Here is a 24474-nt window from a genome sequence, read left to right as displayed (position 1 = left end):
CCCCATCACCACCTGAGCTCACTTTCTGCAGTGCTTCGGTGACGCTAACCACTGCTCCAAATTTACAAGGAGGTGCAATTACACTTTTTCTGGCATTATGCCTCCTTTTAAATATGGGCCCTTCCGACGCAGTTTTCTGCGTCACTGGGGCGTGTAATGGGTGTTGCAGTGGGCGTTCCATTGCAACACCAATTGCTTTTGATGCTGTCCCAGATTTACGAGAAGTTGTTAGCATGAAAAAACAAGTAGGAATGCTTTTATTCCTCCTTGTTTTTTGCTTTTTCTATGTGTGCTGCATTCTGCACCACACACGGAAGAAGCAAAATGCCATTGATGATTGTTTATGTGCCCGAAGGTATACAGTTCTGCACATGAACAATCAGTCCCCTCAATGCAGACACCCTTACACTATGGTGCAAGGATGCCTGCTTTGGTGCAGGTAGCTTAATTCAGTCCTGAAGGAAACGCAGGGCTGCTCCGTATTCTTGTGAATACGACAGCCCTACATTTCAAAACTGCTGCAGCATGTACTGCTAATTATAGTGCAGCACCGCACTGCGCCAGTTTCTAGTAAATCTGGCCCATTGTTTTTTCTAATCTTTTGGAAATGTCCTTTTGAAGGAGGGATGGATTAGAATGCTCATTAAAAAAAAAAGTTAGATTGAGCCCACTGGGCTCCCGTGATGTGATACTGATGACATTTCCATAAAAATTAATTATTTACCAGGTATGTTACTAACAATATATCTAAAATATAGTTAATTTCAAATCAATTGTGTGATTGAGAGGAAAGGTGCAGAATTATACGTAGAACTAGATACATTCTTAGATTTTGTTAAGGAAGATTTTGTTCCTTTCTGCTATTCTGCTGTAAAATGGACTACATGGCTGTAACAGGTACCACTCATGGCAAATCAGATATTGTAGTGGTAGATGGCCCCCATGCCATGGTCATGGAGAAATGCTGAAATTACTTTGTTGACATGTATCTGGTATTATGCCTTTGACATGTGCTGGAAGCGACAAAGGTAGTGCGAGGGAAGACAGTTAACAATACTTCCCAGGTTTCTTTCAATCAACAGAGCTACCCCTGTGATTGTTGCCACAACAGTATACTAATGCAGTACACATGCAAAAAATTTAAAACAAACAGAAATACAAATATTTCTCCTTTTTCTAGAGGTATAGAATGTTGGTGTAAATCCATGTCCACACGTCTTTGTAGCTATAGATGGCATCCAAATCCATGAGTAGTTGCATGGAAAATCACCTGTGGAGTGCCCCCTTGATGTAGCATTGTAGCACATTTCACAGTATTGCTTTACCTTTGGGTACAAACCAACACAAATTGTAATGTGTGTTGGTTTATAAATACTAACCTGTTTATTTTGTCAGGTCTGCATTAAAAAGTAAGGTAAACCTGAACCAAAATCTTTGTAAATGTAGCACAAATCTGTTGGTATAAGTATTTGTTTTTCATTTACAATTATAAGAATAGATTAACTTTTTATTATTGTCTACAGACTGTTATAACAGACTATTATGATACACTAACATAAACACACACCCATGATAAACAACATAATTTATTTCTATTTTTAATCTAAAAACTTGGTTTTGAAAAGAACCATTTTTTAGGATTTAAAAAAATATCTTATTTGTTTTTGAATTTTTGCATTTTTAGGGAGTTCAACTTAAAAAAGTGTCTACACTTAGAGAGTGAACACACACAAAACATTTCTTCTGGTGCACTGGTGTTCTGAGACCAAACTGTCTCTTGTTGTGGCACTCTGCTCGCCGACATCCACCACCTTCCTGTACCTGCTGCAGTAAATGATCATGTGAGGATCCATCGCATTGATGCTCAGATCTGGCAAGGTTCATGGCGTGGCATGGCTACATGTGTTTTCACATTCCCAAACTGCCATGGGAGTAATTCTTCGAAGTACCCCTTGAAATGGTCTTGTTACAGATGTTACATATGATGATTTTGCTTGACATTTTCTTGTCCCCTGGAGGGATAGTAAAGAACTGCAAGACCTGAGGCCCCCCGGTGGTCCTAGGAGTCTCCTGCTGCTCATCCACCATCTGTTCTGCTCTCTTGTCTCAAGATGCCATATCAGAGATAGTGAAAATCCCAAGAAATTGCAAAAAATGCAAAACAAAAATGAAGACGGCCTGCCACAAGATGTGATCACACTCAAGTGCTAATCTCAAATGAGCTTAACTTGATGGGAATTTACTGTAAATGGAACAAGACAGTGATTTCAACCCATCAGTAGTCTTTCAAGCATATATGTGTGTGCGTGTGTCATAGGTCCAGGGGTACCATATTCAAGTATTACAGGACAGAAACACACACCCACAAACGAGTCAATTTCACAAAAAAACTGAAGGGATCTCAATTAATTGATGCAATAAAGAAAGCTTTAGACTCAAGCTTAAATAAAAATCACTTTTCTTCCCATATTAAACTTTTTTGAGGTTCAGACATTTTGGACCTGGCCCTCTCTGTAGCATCACCCCCAAACATATTCCTCCACCTCTCCTGTTTTGTGAATTCCGTTTTTGCCAGTATTAAGACCCTGGGCTTTTTGCCACTGCTAACAGTCCTAAAGTGTTTTGCTCTCTCCCTAAAACATAGGTCAACTGGCTTACAACTCATTGCCATTTTTAGTTTAATTATAAGTCCCTAGGACCTGTAAAGTAAATGTTAATAGAGACCCTACAGCACTCAAGGTGCCACCCACTTACATAACCCTTTGAAACCTGTCTCAGGTCTCCCATTGTTTCCTTAGTGCCGTTTTATAACTGGCAATTTGACTTGGCAAAATAAATCTTTTTCCAGACCTAAACTTTTTTTTCTTAAAACATATAAGCCACCCCCAAGGTAGGCACGAAATGGGAATGGGCAGGGTGCATTGCATTTAAAAGGTAGGACATGTATTTTTACAGTTCTTGGTAGTGAATAATGACTAAACCCTTTTTTAATGACTGTAAGGCCTAACTCCCCCATTGTCCTGTGTCCTGGATCACATGACTGTGAAATGCTCAGCTTTTGGTCTTTAGGTATTCCTCGCAGACACTGAGAGAAAGGGGACTATATGTTGGCAGCATGGACCATCCTGTCACAATGGGTGAGGCGGAGTTGTTCCTTGCCCCACTTACATTTCAAGGGTATGCCTGAAGCACATACCCAATGGAACCTGACACTAGTCTTGTCACCCCAGACTTATTAATACCTTGACAGGGAAACAGGAGAACTTTTGAGAATCAGACGTGGGGGTAGTATAAGGAGTACCCACATTTCAAAGGCTGGCACAAGGTATGTAATCTTGGACCTCTTGAGCCACGCTTCAGTACACCCCTGGACCTGTGGACTACAGAAGAAGGACTTCCTTGTTTCCAAGAAGACCTACTGCATGAGGCCTGCCTTGATCTCCAGAGGACTGCTGTGCTGGGTGAGGCCTGTCCTGCTCTCATAGAAGGAACACTGGACCTGCTCCCTTCATCCCAGGCTAACCTGAATGATTCCAAGGGTCAGTTAGCTGACCTCTTGTTCTGAGCTGCCGGATCAAGCTTCAGAGGCCTTCCTGCAACTGCCAAGCTGACCAGCTGCAAGTGGTCATGTGTGGACATGCAACTGGACCTCTGCTAGAGTGAGGCCCTGATCCCCAAGATGAGCCTCTCCAGGTCCTGGATCTTGGCTGGCATCAGAGTGCACTCTTCTGTGAAGAAACAAGAAATCTTGAAGGTTTAGGCTCTTCATACCCTGAAACGGGCCTGATCATGGTGAGAATCTGCCACCACAACTGCCAATGCAAAGGTAACTTTTTTTTAAAGAACTAGCTTAGTCCATGTATCCAGCGTGTTCTTTATGACAATTGGACTTAACTTGTGACTTTCCCCTGTTCTAGCATGTAGGGGTGACAGCGAGTGACGCTTTGTGCTTACTTTACCTGAAACTTTGAAACTGCATATCTCTAGTTCTACTGATTGACTTTTGTTGCTCTGGTATCATTGTATCTATTAAAACTTTCTCTATTTTTCTAAATTGGGGTGGGATTTTTCTTGTGTTGTGTTTTCTCTTAATTACTGGTTGTGTGCGGCATAAATACTTTACACATTGCCTCTAAGTTAAGACTGATAAGTTAAGTTCAATATTCCTTGAAATGTATAGGATACTGTGGCGGTATGCCATTCTGGCTTTCCCGCTGGGCCGGCGGCGACCGCCAAAAGGGCGCCCGCCGGCCCAGCGGGAAAGGCCCTGCAACGAGGAAGCCGGCTCCGAATGGAGCCGGCGGAGTTGCAGGGGTGCGACGGGTGCAGTTGCACCCGTCGCGATTTTCACTGTCTGCAAAGCAGACAGTGAAAATCTTCATGGGGCCCTGTTAGGGGGCCCCTGCACTGCCCATGCCAGTGGTATTGGCAGTGCAGGGGCCCCCAGGGGCCCCACGACACCCGTTCCCGCCATCCTGTTCCTGGTGGTAAGAACCGCCAGAAACAGGGTGGCGGGAAGGGGGTCGGAATCCCCATGGCGTCGCTGCAAGCAGCGCCGCCATGGAGGATTCCCTGGGCCAGGGGAAAACCGGCGGAAACCGCTGGTTCCCCTTTTCTGACCGCGGCTTTACCGCCGCGGTCAGAATGGCCCTGGAAGCACCGCCAGCCTGTTGGCGGTGCTTCCGTGGTCCCCGGTCCTGGCGGTCATGGACCGCCAGGGTCGGAATGACCCCCTGTATGTTTTCCAGAACAAGAGTGGCTGAATTGATCATTTCTCTCTTTCTTTGCTCTACGTTAACACTGAGCACAAAGTTATTGGAGACCAGGTTGCACAAGGTTTTTCTAAAAAATCAGCAACTGATCAAGCTGCTAGTTTCTTTTGGGGTTGGCAGAGAAAGAGAGAAAGGTAAAGTCAGGGAGACTTTTCATTGAAACTCCGGGCAACTGAACTGTAGAGTCTCATAACTTATCTGAACATTAGCATTCTGAAGTATTTTTTTATGTAATTCTTGATGCAAATCTGTCTAAAATGTTTTGATATGAAGATTTAAATTAGTAAATTAATCTATGAAGATTGCCACTTGTAGAGGTAAAGGTAAATTTACACTTTTGTGGAAGTTTACTGTATTTTTGGTATTCAAGAACTATGAGTTAATAACACCTTCAATGATTTCTTAGTCAAGTGATCTGTCAGTTTAAAAAAAAAACTATGTCCCAAGGTTCCTTATTGCTTGTGCCAGTGATATGATTCCCCTATTTCCGTTGGCCAGTTAAATGTCATGTTATTCTCTGAGGAAACTCTGATTTCAGGAGTTTAGTCGTTGAGCCGGTCAAACAGATATATTTATTCTTCATCTATAGGTATTTGTGTTTTAGAAAGAGCTGCTTTTTTATTTTGATATTCTTCACTGCTCAGATACATATGGACATTTAATGTGAGGTGGTTAAAACAGGTTTCTGGATAACAACAATGTTCTTTGGGAAATATTGGCTACGAGCGTAAGAATTTTGTTTTGAAAGAAAGTCAAGATGTTCCTACAATGTTGGTCTGATGAGATCAATACTTTGTCAGAGCTTCCAACTCTGCTACTTCTCTATTTTTTAAAAAGCTCTCTAGTTTTGTTAGATGTCTAATGTGACAGTCATAACAAGCTTTCTTGGCCTTTTGAAATGCACTGTTATTTTGCCTCTGATGAGCCTTTTAAGTTACTTTTCCAGTTCCAGGACGAGGTTTTCTCCACTTACATATTAAAGTCGACCAATTATTTTCATATTGACTAGTTCTGAGTCATATAATTTCCTGAATGTCTTTCTTGATCATTTGTTTTTTGTTCACTAGGTGATACAATATTCAACGTCTTGATCATTCTTTGGCATCAGACAATGACCAGATTATCGTGGGTGGATTTTTTGCAGGGTAGAGGCAGAGGCAACAAACTCTTGACAGATCCTTGTTGGAGATGCCTTACTTCTGTGTCTCATGTGGGTTGGAATGACCTTTTGAAAGGGGTTTGGTTTCTTGTGGTTGTGATCAAATTTTGAGTTAAATGTGATGTCCGTTTCCCATCCAAACTAGGATTTGATCCTGATGTACTGATGTGTAGATGAAGAACAAATTGATTGTTATGGTGTTATATCTGACAACATTAAACAGTCCACTCTGATTTATGAGGGCCTAGCACCTCCTTGCACCACATTAGTGTCATTTGTTATGCTAATGGCTCAGCAAGGTAAAATGCGCTACACCATATTTACAAAGTGGTGCAATGCATGCATTGGCCCACTTTGTAGACCCTTGTGCCACATTATACCTGTGACAGGCATAATGTATCCAAGGGGGGCGTTCCCCTGCTAGGGGTACCGAAAACATGGCGCAGTGTAATCTAAGAGATTCCACTGCATCATTTTTGCCGGCTATTTTTAACGCCTGCACAGGGCAAACACCTAATGGTCGCATGCCATTGTTTACAATGGGCCCCTATGTACTGTGCAAGATTAGTGCCAAAATGTTGGTGTTAATCCTGCACAGTACATCAATTGCGTAAAATATTTTCAAATACAGCACACACCTGGTGGTGGTAGGGTGCGCACTGAGGGGTGCAAGAAAAGTGGTGCTGCATTGGATGCAGCGTCTCTTTTCTTAAATCAGGTCATGAATTTTGCTCTTTTGAAACCAACTTGAACAGCTTCGCCAAAGTTTCATGGGTTGTCTAGTGGGAATGGAAGGGGGCTTTCAACAAGAGGCTTAGTAAAAAAGTAAGCTCTTGAAATACATTTTGATATCTGTTTCTCAAGATGCAGACTTTTTTTGGGGGGGAGTAAAAATTTGATAGGAAATTAGAACACATTTTTGAATAATAATTTTTCTGCTTTATAAGGCACTGTCTACCATTCATTTAAGCAAGAGATAGACAGTGTTTGGTTAAGTCAGGCTTCTGATGTTCTTGTTAAAGTTGCATGGATGAATATGCAAGTAGGAACTTTCAAGTGACAAACATGACAGTGAACAGTTGACTTTTCTCTAGTTTTTGTATTTCTGTGTTTCTCTGACTTTTCTATCATGGTTATATGTACAGACTATAAGAAGAGTGGCCTCATATCAATCAGGGTTTATTTCTTGGATATTATACTCTGAAGCACAAACACGTCCCATAGTTACACAATACTTTAAAAGTAAATCGGAGTGTCTGAAATATTCTAATTCCACAAGAGGCAAAGCTGTTCTGGCCAGACTTTTGCGTGTTCACCAGTTTCTACTTGAAACATTGGTAAGGCATCGGTCAGCATGTTTCTGGAATGGCACATGCATTTATACAATTTCCTTTTATAACAGTCTCACAAGGGCCTGTCTGAAATTAATATTTTGGGCCAGGAGAACTGGACATTATTAAGGCCTACAAGTATGCAAGCAGAGCCTTTGCCATGATATTTTACAACCTGACTGGTTTAATTATTAATACTATAGGTATGTACTATTTATGATTTTGAATCTATTTATGAATTTGTATTCTGTGCACAGTATTTTCTCAATCTATTGTGTTTTCTCTCAGGATCACATAATGTTCATTTTGTTTTGTATTTAAAACGTTATTTTTCTGTGCAAGTTAATCTGTGTTTTATATAATGGACTGTATTGCATTATTGGGAAATGTCTGTAGAAATTGATTAGGAAAATTATACCTGTATGTTAAACCAACATAGCTATACTGAACAAGACGTGATGGGAGACGAATAGCCAGAGTCAGTGACAGAATGAGTGGACAGCTTTACCATGCACCATCCCACCAAACTTTCCAACTAGGTTTGTGTTATGTTGAATTATGTTATGCATATTTCTAGAGCGCACTATTGTCCGGGAGGATATCTTGGCACTGATGAGGTGTGAGTCTAGCCAAACCTAGGGCCTAGTGGGGCACTTGAAAAAACGGGTCTTCGTCTTCTTGCGACTTCAAGAACTGAGGAGAAGGCTCTTATATGTAATGGCAGATCCTTTCATGCTTTAGGAGCAATAGAATGAAATATCGGTTGAAACACCAATACACACACTGTCTTGTCAGTCAACCATTTTTTTTGCAGATTTGATATATGATTTCCTAATAGCATTCTGCTCTTCAAATTGTGTCATATTATGGACTACATAGTAGTGAGAAATGTGAGGAATCAGGCTTGTCAATCCAACAAGGAATCTGAAAGGGGTTTACTGTTAAAAATACAAAGTTAATTGCATGAGTTCCCATCGTGCTCTAGCTCTTGTAGAGGAAATTCCTTAATAGAAACTAGCCACAAAGTTAAGTGAGGAGCAGTTACTTACATGCATGGCGAGGATGCTGCGAGGGATTAATTCTCGATACTGTCTGATCGTAAAGTGCCATGTTTTTATTCTCATCAGGTCATCAAAGGTGAACTCCAAGATTAGCCGCCCTTCGGTACAAACCTAAGATGAGAAAGTAAAAACTGAAGTCGGATCTGGTCTTTATTGTTTCACTATGGAAGACATGGTTGCTGAATATGCAGGCATCTAGCCAAGGAAATGAACTTTTAAGTTAATGATCAACAACGTTGTCATAAAATTTGCTGATAACCAAGAAATACTTTTTAATCACCTCTGAAATAATTCATAATTGTCGGAGAAGAGTCAAACCTGCCTTCTGAAGCAATTGTTGTGACTATAGACTAATGAATCCTTTAAAATACCATATTGATGATTAAGAAAAGGTGATGTCTCTAAAGTCTTTAATTACACAAAGCATAGGCTGTTCTATGAGGCTCCCCACACGTTCATCACTTCTCTAGTTTTCTGCAGAATTTTACTTCCTGTACCGGTAAAATACAATGTGGAAAACTCAGACAGCTAACACCTGATATACGAACACTCTTCGTGACAATATTACAATTTAGTAAACACCGATACTAATAAACGTTCTCTGTTCATAAAAAATTGTCATATTGTGGTGCAGGGTGGACAGTTAAATACTGTTGCACCTGAAGGAAGATTTCATAATCTGTATCCACAATCATATTATCCTAATAAAGAGGAGGAAATGGTTTGCGTACTCCATCATTCTCAGAGTTCATACCAAAATTCACTACCACTCTCATACACACACATTGTATTTCCACTCTCTGCTCTGCATTTGGGCAAGTCAAAGCCATAACCCTAAAAAGCATTACCAACGCCCATACTTATGGCCCTTATAAAGTGCATGTGCACAAACATACCCCACACTGACACTGCTGCCCTCACATAGACACATCCCTCATGCTCCATTCATGGAGGCATAGGCCTCATTCTGCACTCACACAGATACAACTTTCAACTTATGGACCACTTACTTTGTACTTAAAAAAGACAATGTTAATCCTACATTCACATAGACATATCCCTCACAATGCAGTCACAAAACATGGTGGCTTTTGTGCATTTACACAAGCACACTGTCCAAACAGATGTGCCACTCAATAGGAAGCAGCAGAGTTTGAACAGGTGGTGGCAAAGGAGCAGTGGCGTAGCGTAGGGGGTGAAGGGGGGGGGGGGGCGGCCGCACCGGGCGCAACATCTTGGAAGAGACTCGAGTGCTAAAATCCACGGGTTAGGGGGCGCAAATTACTTGCCTTGCCCTGGGTTAGGGGGCGCAAATTACTTGCCTTGCCCCGGGTGCTGACAACCCATGCTACGCCACTGCAAAGGAGACACAGGTTGATTATGTGGTGCATTGGATCACTGGTGTAATTTAAGCTCTTGAAGTATGCTTCACTGAATCCTGAATGTTTACTGAGGTTATTTAATCCCCCATCTGTCACACTTAAATCCGCACTGTAGAATATGTGAGTGTGATCTTTGTGGACTTTCGGAGGAAGAGACTTGGCCTAAAAAGTCTCACCCGCCTTCTAAAAATTAGAGGTGATTCTCCCTGTTGTGCAAGCGTATACTAAAATAAAAAAAAATAGAATTAAAGAAAAACAAAATGAAAAATGCCAAGAAAATGTGTGGGACAAATGCTTCAATAAACAATTACAAATTAAAGCTTAACACATCGCACCGGTCTGTCATTTTGAAACTGTTAAAAATGATACATTATGCAGAATACCATTTCATGATGTTGGCATGGTTTTGAAACTTGCAGCAGTGATGCCTGAGGTTCTGCATAAGAAAGTTGTGGTCCAATGGCAGTGGAGCTGCTGTTACTCTCATTACTCAGTTGCAGTAGCAGTGGAGCTGCTGGAGTATGAACTAAAGGAAATATCTTATGAGGACCAGAGTAAGCAGGCAAAATACTGTTACTAAGACTACCTAATAACCCAAATATCAGTGGTTGTCTAGCAGGCAGATCCAAACATTGGCAACAAAGCCAATGGCTGAAGAGTATGCTGTTCTGAAGTGCATAACTAATATGCAAATGATGTTGCAAGGCCTTCTTGGGCCCACTTTAGTTCTTCATCTTTGCTCAGTTTTACATTTTACATGTTTTAGGCTGACCGCTTTTTAGCAATCACATTTTACACACTTTGTGCTTGCACAATATTATTCTGAGAATACGTTCTACATATTGCTTGTTTTCAGAAAGCCTTTCTAGCTATGAAATATGTATACTCTCTTCAAGACTAGGAACAAGGGGCCAGATGTATGAATCTGGCCCATTGCGATTCGGTAATTGCGATTTTAAAGAAATCCCAATTACCGACTCGCAAAGTGCCATGTATCACATTTGCGATTCGGTAATTGCGATTTCTTAAAAATCGCAAATGCAATTACCGAATCGCAAATTGCGATACTGGCCCCATTCGCAGCTATGGGCCTGCTGGCCCATAGCTGCAAATTTTTTGCATTTCCCAAATTGCGATTTCTGAAACAGAAATCGCAATTTGGGAAAAGCAAAGGGCCAGGGTGCTGGGGGCCTAAGGACCCTCTCCTGCACCCCATTTTTTTTTTGCACATGTAAAGTACACACATGCCAAAAGGGCATGTGTGCTTTACATATCTAATTTAAAAATGCAGTTGTACTGCATTTTTTAATTTTGCACCAGGTTACCACCTGGTTGCAGGTCATGGTATTTTGCAAGTGCAAAATACCATTCTGCGAAAAACCGCAATTTGCGATTTTTTGCAGAATTGATTTGCGACCTGGATTTTGCGAAACGCAAATTGCGATTCGCAAAATCCAGGTCGCAACGCAGAAAATCGCAATTTTTGCGATTTTCATTTTTTGGTCTGCGAATGCAGTTGATGCATTGCAGACCCCGATTTTGCACTCGCAAACGGCCGATTTCGCTGTTTGAGAGTGCAAAATCAGATGATACATCTGGCCCAAGATTTCCTAGTGCTTGTGATGCCCATTCAGTGACCGTGTCTAACATCTAGACATATCATTGCATCAGAGCTGTGTCTCTAACACAGTGTACATTTGATTACAAAAATGATGCACAGCCCTTCAGGATTCAGAGGAGCACTCGGGCCACTATTGTCTTTGAACGAATACTGGGCGTTATTTACAAAAATCTGACGCATCATCATTGATGCTTCAGATTTTTTGCACCTGCCACACATCCCCTAACGACATAATGGATGCACTGTATTTACAATGCAGAGCTCCATGGCATGTTTTCACAGATGCATCAGAAATTTTTATGCATCTGTTGGCGCTGAACTGATGCATTGCTGAAGTTGTGTTATTAAACTGATGCAACTCCAGCAACGTGAGGAGAGTGTCATAGGAAAACGCCCTGTGTCAATTTTACACCTGCTCTGAGCAGGCAGTAAAATTTGACACAGTGAAGTCGTAGAATGATGCAGTGAAAAGTTGTAAATTTCACTGCGTCAGTTCTACTTGGCCTTTTCAGAGGGAATGCCTACCCTGCATACATTATACCTGGCACAGAAAAACTTCCTGTAGTACCAGGTGAGGCCCAAAAATGCTCTGACCTCAGTGTGGATTTTGGGGCGGGTTTCCAAGCCATGATAGTCTCTATCTTGGCATGGAAGGGCTCTACCTTATCACTGCCCACCAGATGTCCCTTGTAGGTTACCCCACACTTCCTCCACATTGACTGCATGCATGCAGACATGAAGTTTGTGCCCCTGCCATATTCAAATTCCTTGGGGAAACTCACTGGGGTAAAAATCTCCATCAGGGCCTTTGCAACTGCAGGTGCAGTGGTGGTTCTCAGAGGTTGTGCCTCTGGGTACCTAGTGGCATGTTCCATCAAGACCAGGATAAACTGGTGGACGGATGCAGTCTGGGGATCCATATGCCCAACAATGTTTATGCCCATCCACTCAAAGGGTGTGCCAATGACAGGCAAGGGATAAAGGAGGCCTTTCAGCATCTTCCCTGTCTTCTCACTGGCATGGCAGGTAACACACATACTACAGAATGTATCTGAGGAAGTTCTGATCTTGGGCCAATAGAAGTGGGGGGGAAAGCTTGCAAAGGTTGTGTCTTTGCCTAAGTGTCCTGCCAGGGGAATCTCTTGAGCCAGTTCAAGTAGGAAGGCCCTGTAACATTGGCGGACCACCGGGGCCCTTATTGTCCCATGTACAGGAGCCTAAGGCTCACTGTAAAGGATACTGTTCTCCCAGTGAATGTGAAAGCTCCCACAGACATCGCCTGCTGCTTGGGCTTCAGCCTGGTGCCTCATGTCCTCAAGGGTTGGACACTCCCTTTGTGCCTTACAGAACTCCTCCTTGGTGGGGCTTCCTTCTAAATGCCATCCAGCAAGTGTAGGCAGGTCACCAAGGGAGCATTGTCCTCTTCACTGAACACCGCAGGTACCCCATCCATCTCACTGGGGTATATTCAGGGGCTGGTTTCCCACACTCTCTGCTTTTCCCCTTTTTAGCAGCTGGCTGGACCATTGTTCCAGGCTATAGCCCTTTCTGACTCCTCCCCCAGGCAGCTATGGGCCTTGTGGTAGCACAGATTCAATCAGATAACCCCAGCATCTCCACATGAGCCTTGAGCTCTAATTCCTTTCAGAAAGTGTGTTCAAAATTATTACCCAACAAACAATCCACAGGCATCGCAGGACTCACAGCAACCTTCTGAAGTCTCGAACACGCCCCCCAACTCAAATGGAGCAAGGGCCACAGGATTTTGACCCTTTCTGTTGTCAGACACCACAATCTGATGGAATGCATTGGGAATTACCTTGTCTGGGGACACTAGCTGACTCCTTACCATAGTCATGCTAACACCTGTGTCCCTCAGAGCCTCAACATTTTGCCAATTGATGGTGACCCATTGCCTGTAATTTGTAGTATTTGAAGGCACATGGATCTAAGGAACCATCTCACTGTGACTCAGGGACACTAGGGTAACCCCACTAAATCCCCCGTAACTGGGTCAGACTCCTCCCCATCACAACACTAGCCACCCCTGGAGTTTTATCTCCAGTGGGAGGTGGTGTTTTTTTGGACATTTGGGATCCCTTTGAAGTGTCCGTACTCATAGCACTTGTAGCCATTGGGAGTTTTAGGCTGCTGAATTTTTTCAGGGTAGTTTTTCTTCTGGTGACCAGATTGGAAATGAGAACCAGACCCTTTCCTCTGTGAGTTGTTTTTGGGGCCTTTAGAAAACTCTGTTTTTTTTATCTCCCCCTACCTCATCTGATGGGACCCCAACCACCCATTCGGGAGTCCCCCAGATGCCTTTTTGGACACTCTGGTGCTCATCCAGATGTCCACCTCCTCAGAGAATTGAAAGAAAAATTCAAATTGGTCTTAATGTAGAGTTGCAGTGAACACTGAGTTACTATATGGAATTTCACAAACAAAAGTCTTATCCCACTGCTGCCACCAATGTTATAAATGGGGTTTTTGGTTGTCGGAGTATCCATCCTGTATAGGAACCACCTCTTCTAGTCAGGGCAAGCTACATACACTCTTAGAGATAACCTGTGCTCACCGGCCTGGAAAGCAATCAGGCTTATATACTGGCAATGTATAAGAAATTTGTGCAACACACACAGAAAGACAATGAAAACAGTACAAAAAGACTCCACACAAGTTTAGAAAGACAGTGAGTAAATCAAGAAAAAAAAAAATATATATATATAAATACAAGAGAAGCTATGAATCTTTAAAGGATATTCTGGGGTGAATCCAAAGTTCAGGCTGACCATGATGGATGGCAGGCCTGCTACAGGACCAATGCAGGCCCTGCTGAGAAAGTACAGTGGATTGAGGAAGCGTCGACTTTGAGGAGTGATGCAAAGGTGATGCATTGGTTCCGATCTGCGCAGCCCAGTCAATGGGTCATTGTCGAGCCTTGCATTCGGGTCCCCACAGGAACTGCGTCATCAGCAAGCTGTGCAGACCATCATCATCGAGTCAAGCAGCTGCTGTGTCATCGGAGGGCAATGTGTCAGTTCCAATCAGAGCAAAACCACGGTTGCGTCAATGCTGATGTAGAAAAAGCTCCACAAAACTACTTCTGAGGACCGGGACTCGATGGGCACCTCAGGCAAGTGTAAGACTCACCGGTGGCAGAGTCCAGCAGCAACGTTGTAGGAAGTCTTTGATGACCCTGAGACTTCAGAAACAGGGGGCAAGCCAGCAAGCCCTTGGAGTCACTCTGGGATCAGCAGTGCAAAGATCAGCAAGCCTCAGGGTAACTCATCGAGGCAGAGAGCAGTTCTTCTTACAAAGCAGTCCAGCAGAGTGGAACTCCTTGTAGCACAGCAGTCCTTACTCCTGGCAGAGTTCTTCACAGGTCCAGTAGTGTCTGATTTGGTGAGGTCTGAGCTCCAGTACTTATAACCAAATGCGTCTTTGAACTGGGGCTGACTTCAATGCAGCTCCTTAAAATGCACAGGTTTCATCCCAGCCGTGGCTCCAGACAATCAGTAGGTAACTAGCTCTTTGTGTGAGGACAGACACTCCCTATTCAGAGGTAAGTGTCAGCTTTCATCCCCCCTTCCTGCCCAGGAAGGGTCAGCAGAATGCAGATCAGTACTCAGACACACCTAACCTTCCTGTGTTTGTGGCTGTCTAGAGGGAATGCACAAAGTGTATCTGTCACCCACCCAAGATATGTATTGGAGACAGGCTGCAGGCACACAGAGCTGTAAGAACAGAGAAAAGCCCACATTCCAGTCCAGGGAGGGCCAGGGTTGGCAGTGCGAGCTGGACTGTTCCCATGGGAGACAGGATCAAGTCTGATTTGCAAATGGCTGGGTCCAAACTGGGCTGGCGTGTTAGACCAAAAAACAATGGATTAAACCCAGATCTTTGTGACTTGAGGTGAATGTTTGTATTGTTCAGCATTCCGTCCATCATCTGTTCTTTTTGCTTTTGTTGCTCTAAATGGGAAGGGTGTGCCCAGACGTGGATCCTGTGCTCACTGCGCCACTGGATTCAAGCTAGCCTGGCTGATGAAGGATGATGCCCTGAAACAGGTCCCAGAATGCTTGTTTCCAGTCCAGGGAGGACCTGGCTTGGCAGTTCACGTTGGACTGTTCCCTTGGGGAACAGGGTCAAAACTGTTTGGCATATGGCTGAGTCCCAACTGGGGTGGCGTTGTGGGCAAAACAACGATGGATTAAACCCAGATCTTTGTGACTGGCTGTGAATGTTTTTATTGTTCAGCATTTTATCATCTGTTCTTTTTGTTATTGTCGCCCTAAGTAGGAAGGGTATGCCAAGTCATGGGTCCCTTGCTCACTGTGCTACTGGAGCCAAACAAGCCTGGCTGATAAAGGGTACCATGAAACCGGTCCCAGGATGCTTGTTTCCGGTCCAGGGAGGACATGGCTTGGCAGTTCGGGCTGGACTGTTCCCATAGGGAACAGGATCAAGATTGATTTTCATACGTCTGGGTCCAAACTGGGGTGGCGTGGTGGGCAAAAAAACAATGGATTAAACCCAGATCTTTGGGACTGAGGGTGAATGTTTGCATTGTTCAGCATTCCGTCCATTATCTGTTCTTTTCACTTTCCAAAAGTGGCGTTTCTAAAATAGTAATATTAAATCTGACTTTACCAGTAAAGAGGATTTACCATTACCATTCCAATGATATGAAACACAATCAGCTACTCCTTTCTGATTAGGAAGTACACTTAAGAGTAAATTAAGGAATTCACAATGCTGGCCCATCAGAGGGGTAGGCCTCAAAGTAGTAAAAAATGACTTTGGGAGCATTTCACTACAAGGACATGTAAAACTTAAAAGTACATGTCCTGCCTTTTACTTACATAGCACCCTGCCCTATGGGTTACCAAGGGCCTACCTTAAGGTTGACGTTATGTAATAAGAAGGGAGTTTAGGACTTGGCAAGGGATTTGAAATGTCAAGTCAAACTGGCAGTGAAACTGCACACACAGGCTCTGCAGCCGAAGGCCTGAGACATGTTTTGAAGGGCTACTTAAGTAGGTGGCACAATCAGCGCTGCAGTTCCACTAGTAGCATTTAATTTTCAGGCCCTAGGTATATGGTATACCACTTTGAAGGGACTTACAAGTAAATAAAAAATGGCAGTTGTTGAAAAACTAATGTTACCATGCTTAGGGGAGAAGTACATGCACATTAGCACTGGTCAGCAGTGGTAAAGTGCTCAGAGTCTGACAGGCTGACAGGTCTAACCCATACCACATTTCAATATCATGCAAGACAGACTGAAAAATGGGAGAGAAATACACTTAGCACAGTGGTTCCCCACATTGTGACTTCTGTGGACCCCCACTTTATTATTAGTGATTCTGGGGACCCCCACTGAATCATTATTGAAATCCAGGGACCCTCCCCCCACTGAGTCATTACTGAAAGCTGGGGACCTAATCTGTTAATATTATTTAATTTTCTAAGTAGTCACAGACCCCCTGAGAAGGCTTTACAGACCCCCAGGGGTTCCCGGACCACTGATTGGGAACCACTGGTTTAGAATGTTTCTATGAAAGTGTGTCAATTAAGGCACAGGGGAAACAAGGACCAAATTGGGTAAATAGTGAAGGCATACAAAGCAGGGGTCGATTACATCTAGGAACAGACACATGCTTGAGAAGTAAGCAATGACTGTGGATGAGGGGCATTTGGAGGCTGGGATGAAGAGACTTCGGGGGACATTCTGGGAAAGAACCAATCACAGATGGCCTGCATCACAGTCCTCGAGGCATTAGGGCTGACTCCTTCCTGGGCAAGATGAGTATCTATAGCAAGATGGACCTGAAGCATCACATCATCTTTAGTTATAGGATTTCTGCCATCGTAGTGTCATACACTGTACATGTTGCACTTTTGTTGTTTTCTTCCGTTCCCGGTGTAGTATTTTGTTATAGGTAATCCCTTTTCATGGTTGCTGAGAATCTTGTGGAACTTCACAAAGCGTTTCCTCTAAAGCCCGAAATTGTGCCCATGCTCAAGAATCTGAGAGGGGCATTCAAGAACATCTTGGGTCCAGGCACAGTTTGAACAAGAGTGTAAGAGAAACAGCACTATGGTACAGAACACATTAGTTCAGATATTTACTAACCTACGTTCTTTCTCAGCTCAGCTAAAATATTTACTGAATGTTTTCCTTATGTTTGATGTATGAGGTCATAGTTTGGCTATTCTGTGTATCCTGTGTCAACCCGTATTCCTCCTGTATCAGATAAACCCTGAGAATCCAGTGCTTTCACAGTGATCAGGCCATGTTGTGTTGTGTTTATCGTTCCCTTATCCCTATTTTCCGCATAGGAAAGTCCCAATGTTTTGGGGTTTATTTTATTTTCCAGGGTTCTGACTTCACAGAGTGGAGTAGTGGTGTACCAGCATACCAGCGTCGGAATATTTACCTCTTCAAAACTCTCATCATAAGCAAGTCTTGATAAAACAACTCTGTAGCAACATAGGATGATCAATGGCATGGGTAATGATATTAAATGCGGCTGACAGTCTAGGAGAACATGGGCCTGCCCTGATCCAGTATTATATTTTTGTAGTATATTATATACAGACATTGAGGGGCATATTTAAGAAAAGTTTTTCTTCCGCCCCCTAACGCCACCATATGTGCGCTGTATTTACAATGTGGCGCACCATGGCAGTAGTTAGGGGACTAGCTTCAGAACTTTTGACGCTAGTCCGGTGCTTTGCAGGATTAGCATAAAAAATTCTGACGCTAATCCTGCAAAGCACCCAGAGGCCCATTATAACCAATGGAAGCCTCCTTTTAATGCCTGCTCTGAGCAGTCGTTAAAAGTTGCCAAAAATATGGAGCAAGGAAATCTCCTAGATTTCCTTGCGCCATTTTTTGCCCCCCTTAATGGGGGAACGCCCCCTCTGCATACATTATGCCTGGTGCAGGCATAATGTAGTGCAAAGGGTTACAAAGTGGCGCAATGCATGCATTGGCACGGCATTTTTGGCCTTCTAACGTCACATTAGCATCCAAAAATGACGCTACTGTGGTGTTCGAATGGCGTAGGGTCTCTTAAATATGCCCCTTACATTTTTTTATTTTGTATGCCTGGAATATTAACTTCTGCGCTGGATTGGAGCCTACCAAGCAGGCACACACTAATATGCTATGCTCACATTATTTACGTTCTTCCCTTTAGTACAGACCCATCTAATGTGGAACTGGCAAAGCTGCCTGTCAGGGCCACACAGTTTTCTATGACTGTCACACAGCTTAGTAAAGCATAGACTGCTGAAAACAGATTTGTAATTTATTTGGGAATGGTGGTGATGAAGTGAGGTCTGCAAAGAAACATTACCTATCATCCTCCCTCGTTTTTCTTCTTTACTACTTAAATAGTACTGCCTTTCCAGACAGCCAATTGCCAACGCCAATCCAGAATAAAAAGACCCCTCTCCCAAACTGTTTCTTCTGTCTTCCTTAGCGGTCCAGACGGGGAGTGCCAAAAGCATCAGAACTTTTCTAGCATTTTGATTTGCGAATGGTAGGGATATGTAGGGCAGCTGTTTACCTATTTGTTTTCCAGCCACAGCAAGGGCACAGCTTTGGGGTCGGTGGAGATGGTCCTTCGCCCTACTCTTGGCCAGGTCATGACGTTGTCCACCCAGTCCAAAGCAGCGGAGCCACTTTTTCTGGGTCAGTAGGTGTGGAGATCACGTTCCCTGGCATAATGGATAGGACACAGCATTGGGAAAAAGGTGTATTGCACTTTGGGTCATTGGTCTTTATTTTTCCATATTTATATTGTTTACAGTGCACTATGAGTCTTTGGAATAATTGGTCAAATATGGTATTCTGTTCATTGGTGGCCAGAGAAACCTGTCTTTCCTATTGGGTAACTTTAGAGGACTGTCTGGGGTTCTTCATGAGCAATTTACCTCTCTCTGTGTCCGTTGGTGGTGACATTATGGAAGGAAATCATAGAGGTAAGAGGAGGTTTATTTCCTCTTTTTTGAGGAGGAAGGTCAAATTCCATCACAGAGGATTTACTCTCCTGTATTGCCACAGACTCCAGCAGATGAACATGCTCTGATGAATGCAGAAGAGGTGCAAAAATGATTGATAATGTGGTGTCTTGGGCTCTTAAAAAGAAGGAGCATAAGCTGGCCAAACATAAGCTGGCACAGGACTCATCCTCTTCATCAGATGAAGAACGGCCTTCTACTTCTTCAAGAAATGATGTAAGGAGGGAGAAGGTGCTGGGGACATCAGAAACAATCTGGGGTTTCTTCCCTTACCAGGCTAGGATAATGAAGATGTGTTATTTCCGTAAAATGCAAAACCTCCTGTAACTTCCATGGCACTCCATTGTGAAATGAAGGAATTATTTTGGAGAAATGGGAGGAGACAGATTAAGTGTCAATTCCTTGTTTTCTTCAGAAGCTGTACACCACTAAAGGTTCCACTAACTCATTGTCTTCTACTCTTAAAGTTAATGCAATTTTGTTCACTGTCATTGGTAGGACGTCCTTGAATCCAGAGTACTATTAACCCACACATTCTATTGATAAAAAGGTTTAGAGCACCTTGAAATGAGTTTTTCAGCTCCAAATCTTTCTTTGAGGTCTTCAACGTATGCAGCCTACTCAGCACAGTGGTTGGTGAAAAAATTTGATGCGATAGCAACAGGAATCAGAAAAGCTTGGACTGCCCTGATTTACTTTGGTGATAGAACAGCAAGCAAACTATCTTGTTGACACCTCCTCGGATGTTCTAAGTGCTTCTTTAGTGGTCATTGGAGCACTAGGGGCTGCTCTGAGTAACCTTTGGATGCAGGAATGGAAAATAAATCCAGGAGTGAAATATATATTAAAAATTATTTTTGATGGCAAGAAGCTGTTTGGCGACAAATTGGATGAAATTATTATTAAGGCATTTAGAAATAGACAGCATGCTTTCCCTTATAAAGGGAAGTCTTCCTCATCTTCCTTCCATCAGGGATCTTGGGATTTCTCCTCTTATTCCTCTCCCTGGCGTGAGTATAAATTCTCTTATTTCAATAAGAGGTTTCAGCCTAAAAAGCTATTAAAAAAAGACCATTCTACAGTCCAGCCCAGAACATCTGAGAAGAGATCCTGACTACTTTTTAAAGGAAATAGAATCCGTTGGGGATAGACTTAATTTATTTACTGACATTCAGAAACAAGAAGCCAGTGATAAGTGATAAGTGATTGCTGAAGGTTGTTCAAAATGGTTATCAGATAGACTTTTTGAACATTCCTCCTGGGACAGAAATCTAGTTCCCTAGGATTTGACTAATGCAAAGCTGTCCTTTCAAGAGTTCAGGATCTCCTCTTGAAAAAGGCTGCTGTGAGAGTTTCTTTATCCAAACAAGGCAAGGGCTCCTACATCAATCTCTTCCTGGTTTAAAAATCCTCAGAGTATACAGACCAGTGCTGGATTTGAAGAGAGTAAATTATTAGATTCAAACTATCCATTTCAAAATGGTAACTTTGCAATCAGTGAATCCATTGGGAAAGGAAGGAGACTTTCTCAATGCAATAGATTTGCAGGATGTCTATCTCTATGTCCCTATGACTGTAGACTTTCAAAGACATTTGCAATTTGCAGTAGGTGGCCAACACTTCCAGGTAGCAGTTCTCTTCTCTGGGCCGAAATCTGCCCCAATGATGTTTGCAAGCTCTTTTCCCCTCTAATAGCTTTTCTTCACCTTTAGGGCATTTTTAGTCAGCACCATCAAGGGGCTTTGCCCACTCTCACACCCAAGTAGTCCTTGCTTTTTTGCAAAGCCACAGATTTCTAATAATTCAATAAAACAAGAGAAAGTTCCATCTCAGAACAGGCCCTTCATCGGAGAACTATTGTGTACAGACACCAGGGTACTAACTTTTACTCGGACAAGATTGTTAAAACTTCAGATAAGGTTGCACAGTCTATTACCACAGACAAAGCCCATGATTTCCCAATGCCTTGAGCTTCAGGGAAATATGGTTTGCTACTATTTCAGTGGTTCCATAGCAAGATTTCCACAGCAAGATTTCTTCTTCATCAATTTGTGAGTAACCTTGTGTCTCTGGGGAATCCTCTTTCTCTGAATCTCGACCAGAGAATCTCTGTATGTTGCAGAGTCTGACATCCGTTGCTATGGTGGCTTATTCTGTCAAATCTCCCGAAGGGGATTCCACTTTCTCCACAGCCTCCCTTAACCATTTCAATGGATGCCAGTCTCTCTGAGTGCAAGGCTTGGATAGATTACCATCAGATCCAGTGAGTATAGTCACTTCAACAGAGCAAGAGGTCATCAAATTGGAGGGAATAATAAGTCTTTTGGCTAGCCCTAGAAGCTTTCTCTCCTCAAATCACAGGCAAAGGGGTTCTGGTAAGGACAGAAAATGGAACCACCAAAGTGTATTTCAACAAACAGAGAAAAACACAATCTCCATCCTTGGTGAAGATTTTGGACAGACTTTTTCATTGGGCAAAGAGAAATCTCATATCTCTTTCCATAATACACATTGCAGGGTCTCTGATCACTGTAGCAGACTCATTGAGCAGGAACATTCCCTCATCAACACATTTCAGCCGTCAGTTTTTCTCCAGATTGTCAGAAGATAGGGATTGCCCATAACAGATCTTTTTGTAATCAAGTCAAATGTACTGGTGAACAGATACTGTTCCAGAACAAAAGAGAATCAAGGATGAGCCCTGGGTGCCTTAACCGGCCTTTGGCCTCCTGGTCTTCTATATGCTTTCGCCCCTTTTCCCTACTTTTGAGGTTTCTTCTGAGACTCAGAAGGGAGGGAGCTACAGTACTTCTGGTTGGTCTGATATAAGCCTGCTCATGTTGGTTTCCTCTTCTGACTTCTCTGAAAACAGAAAAAGAATGGAGGCTTCCCACTAATCCATCTACATTAGCTTTTTCAGTTCTACAACAAGGTGTTCTGAGGAGGCTCAAGCTAGGGGTCTGGAAACTGAGAGAAGGGGAACGAGGAGGAGTGGGCTTCCTGATAATTTTGTTCATACTTTACAGGTATCTAGATGTTCTCTAAAGGCTCCTTCAGTAAATGGTACGGGGCACGGCAATTAGATCCATCCTCAGCTGACCTGTTCCTGGGTATGCAATTTCTGCAGGACGGGGTCTCATTGAGTTTAAGATTTTCTACTCTAAAGCTGCAATGGGCTTCAATCAGAGCTTTTAGAGTTTCTTGGGATAATTTGCTTGATCCAAATACGTTGGTTCCTAGAATCTTTAAGGGGCTGCTGAATCTCCAACTGAGCTTCGGGCATAAGTAACCTTCTTGGAATTTATTGTTGGTTCTGAAGGCATTAACCCAAACCCCTTTGATCCTTTGGATCAAATTGATGTTAAGACTTTAACTTTGAAGACTTTCTTCCTAGGAGACTGAGGAAATTGGCAGCACTCTCTTCCAAGCATGTTTTTTGCAGGTTCTATGAAGATAGAGTTGTCTTTTGATCTCTTCCCTCTTTTTGTCCAAATGTTAATTCAACTTTTAATTGAGACCACAAAGTTACGCTTCCTCCTTGTTTTCCTTTTCAAATTTCTGAAGAGAAAGAATGGCTTCACAAGTTGGATGGTATATCTTGAAAGATTAGCATCCATTGGACAGTCTGAGTCCTCGATTGTTAATTTTGGACAGTCCGGGGTGATTGTAACTGGGCTGTGGCTTACTTAAGTCGTTAGGTTAGGTCTCTGGTCTATATGTCAGGTGGGTTCACTCCTCTGAGTGCTATTCTATGCAGGTCGACATGTGGGATGCCCACTTCTGTGGCAGAAATCTGGGGGGCCTCTATAATAGAGATTTGTAGATTGGCCACGTGGGCTTATCCATCTACTTTCATTAATTGCTACAGTGTAGCCTATGACATAGAGTTAAGAAATATTTTTGGTTCAATAGTCTTAGCGTTTATGAAGTTATGGAGAGCGTTCTACTAGTGCAAGTTTGTAAGACCTGGCATCCTTGCCGTGGGCTCCCCTAACTTTTTGCCTCTGCTTCCCAGGTTGTTGCTGTGTGCTGGACTCCGTTTTACTGTTTTTGTTGCTCTGGGCCCTTGGGCACTGCTGACCAGTGCCAAAGTACAAGTGCTCCCTATGTGTAAATTGTATGTGTAATTGGCTTTTCCATGATTGGCATATTTGATTTACTAATAAGTCCCTAGTAAAGTGCACTAGAGGTGCCTAGGGCCTGTAAATCAAATACTACTAGTGGGCCTGCAGCACTGGTTGTGCCACCCTAGGGCTTGTAAATCAAATACTACTAGTGGGACTGCAGCACTGGGTGTGCCACCCACATGAGTAGCTCTGTAAACATAGCTCACACCTGCCACTGCATTGTCTGTGTGTGCAGTTTTAATCTGCCAATTGGACCTGGCAAGTGTACCACTTGCCAAGCCCAAAACGTCCCTTTTTATGCATATAAGGCACTGCTAAGGTAGACCCTAGGTAGCCCCATGGTCACGGTGCAGTGTATGGTAAAGGTGGGAGATATACAGATGTGTTTTACATGTCCTAACAGTGAAATAATGCCAAATTCGGTTTTCCGTGTTGCAAGGTCCATCTCATAGGTTAACATGGGGGTTGCCTTGAAATATCCTTAAAGTGCAGTTTCCCTTTGACAGCAGATAGAGATATGGAGTTTGGGGTCTCTGAACTCACAATTTAAAATACATTGTTAGAAATGGGGTCTTTGGTTGGCAGTCAGGTTACCCCCTGTCCAAGCAAGGACCCTCACTCTAGTCAGGGTATGTCACACACAATATAAATTATCCTGTGCCCACCCTCTGGTAGCTTGGCACTGAGCAGTCAGGCTTAACTTAGAAGGCAATGTGTAAAGTATTTGCGCAATAAATCATGCAATAACACTGTATAACACCACAAAATACACCACACAGTGTTTAGAAAAATATATAATATTTATCTGATTAAATGCAGGTCAGAAACGATCACAATTTGATGAGTACACTTTGAACTATCACTGTAGAAAATGATAAAAGGAGTTGTTAGTTCTTAAAAAGCAACAAGTGTCTCTTGCAAGCACAAAGTACCTGGTTTTCATTCAAATTCTCCACAAGGGACCGCAGAGGAGGAGATGCGTGGAAAACA

At 42.9% G+C, this 24474-nt stretch overlaps 1 protein-coding gene across 4 annotated transcripts in view; it reads right to left on the bottom strand.

Moving 5' to 3' along the window:
• The window catches only part of LDB2 (LIM domain binding 2), a 1065253-nt gene that overhangs the window by 198663 nt on the left and 842116 nt on the right, over positions 1 to 24474 (bottom strand). For all 4 annotated transcript variants that reach the window (XM_069202302.1, XM_069202319.1, XM_069202310.1 and 1 more), the window contains exon 4: positions 8312 to 8434. In XM_069202302.1, coding sequence (XP_069058403.1) covers positions 8312 to 8434 — 123 coding nt within the window. The remainder of the gene's footprint in view (positions 1 to 8311; positions 8435 to 24474) is intronic.

Source organism: Pleurodeles waltl, chromosome 1_2 (assembly GCF_031143425.1).
Source record: "Pleurodeles waltl isolate 20211129_DDA chromosome 1_2, aPleWal1.hap1.20221129, whole genome shotgun sequence".
NCBI lineage: Eukaryota > Metazoa > Chordata > Amphibia > Caudata > Salamandridae > Pleurodeles > Pleurodeles waltl.
Note: the sequence above shows the minus strand (reverse complement) of the source record. Positions and strands in the feature narration are given on the sequence as shown.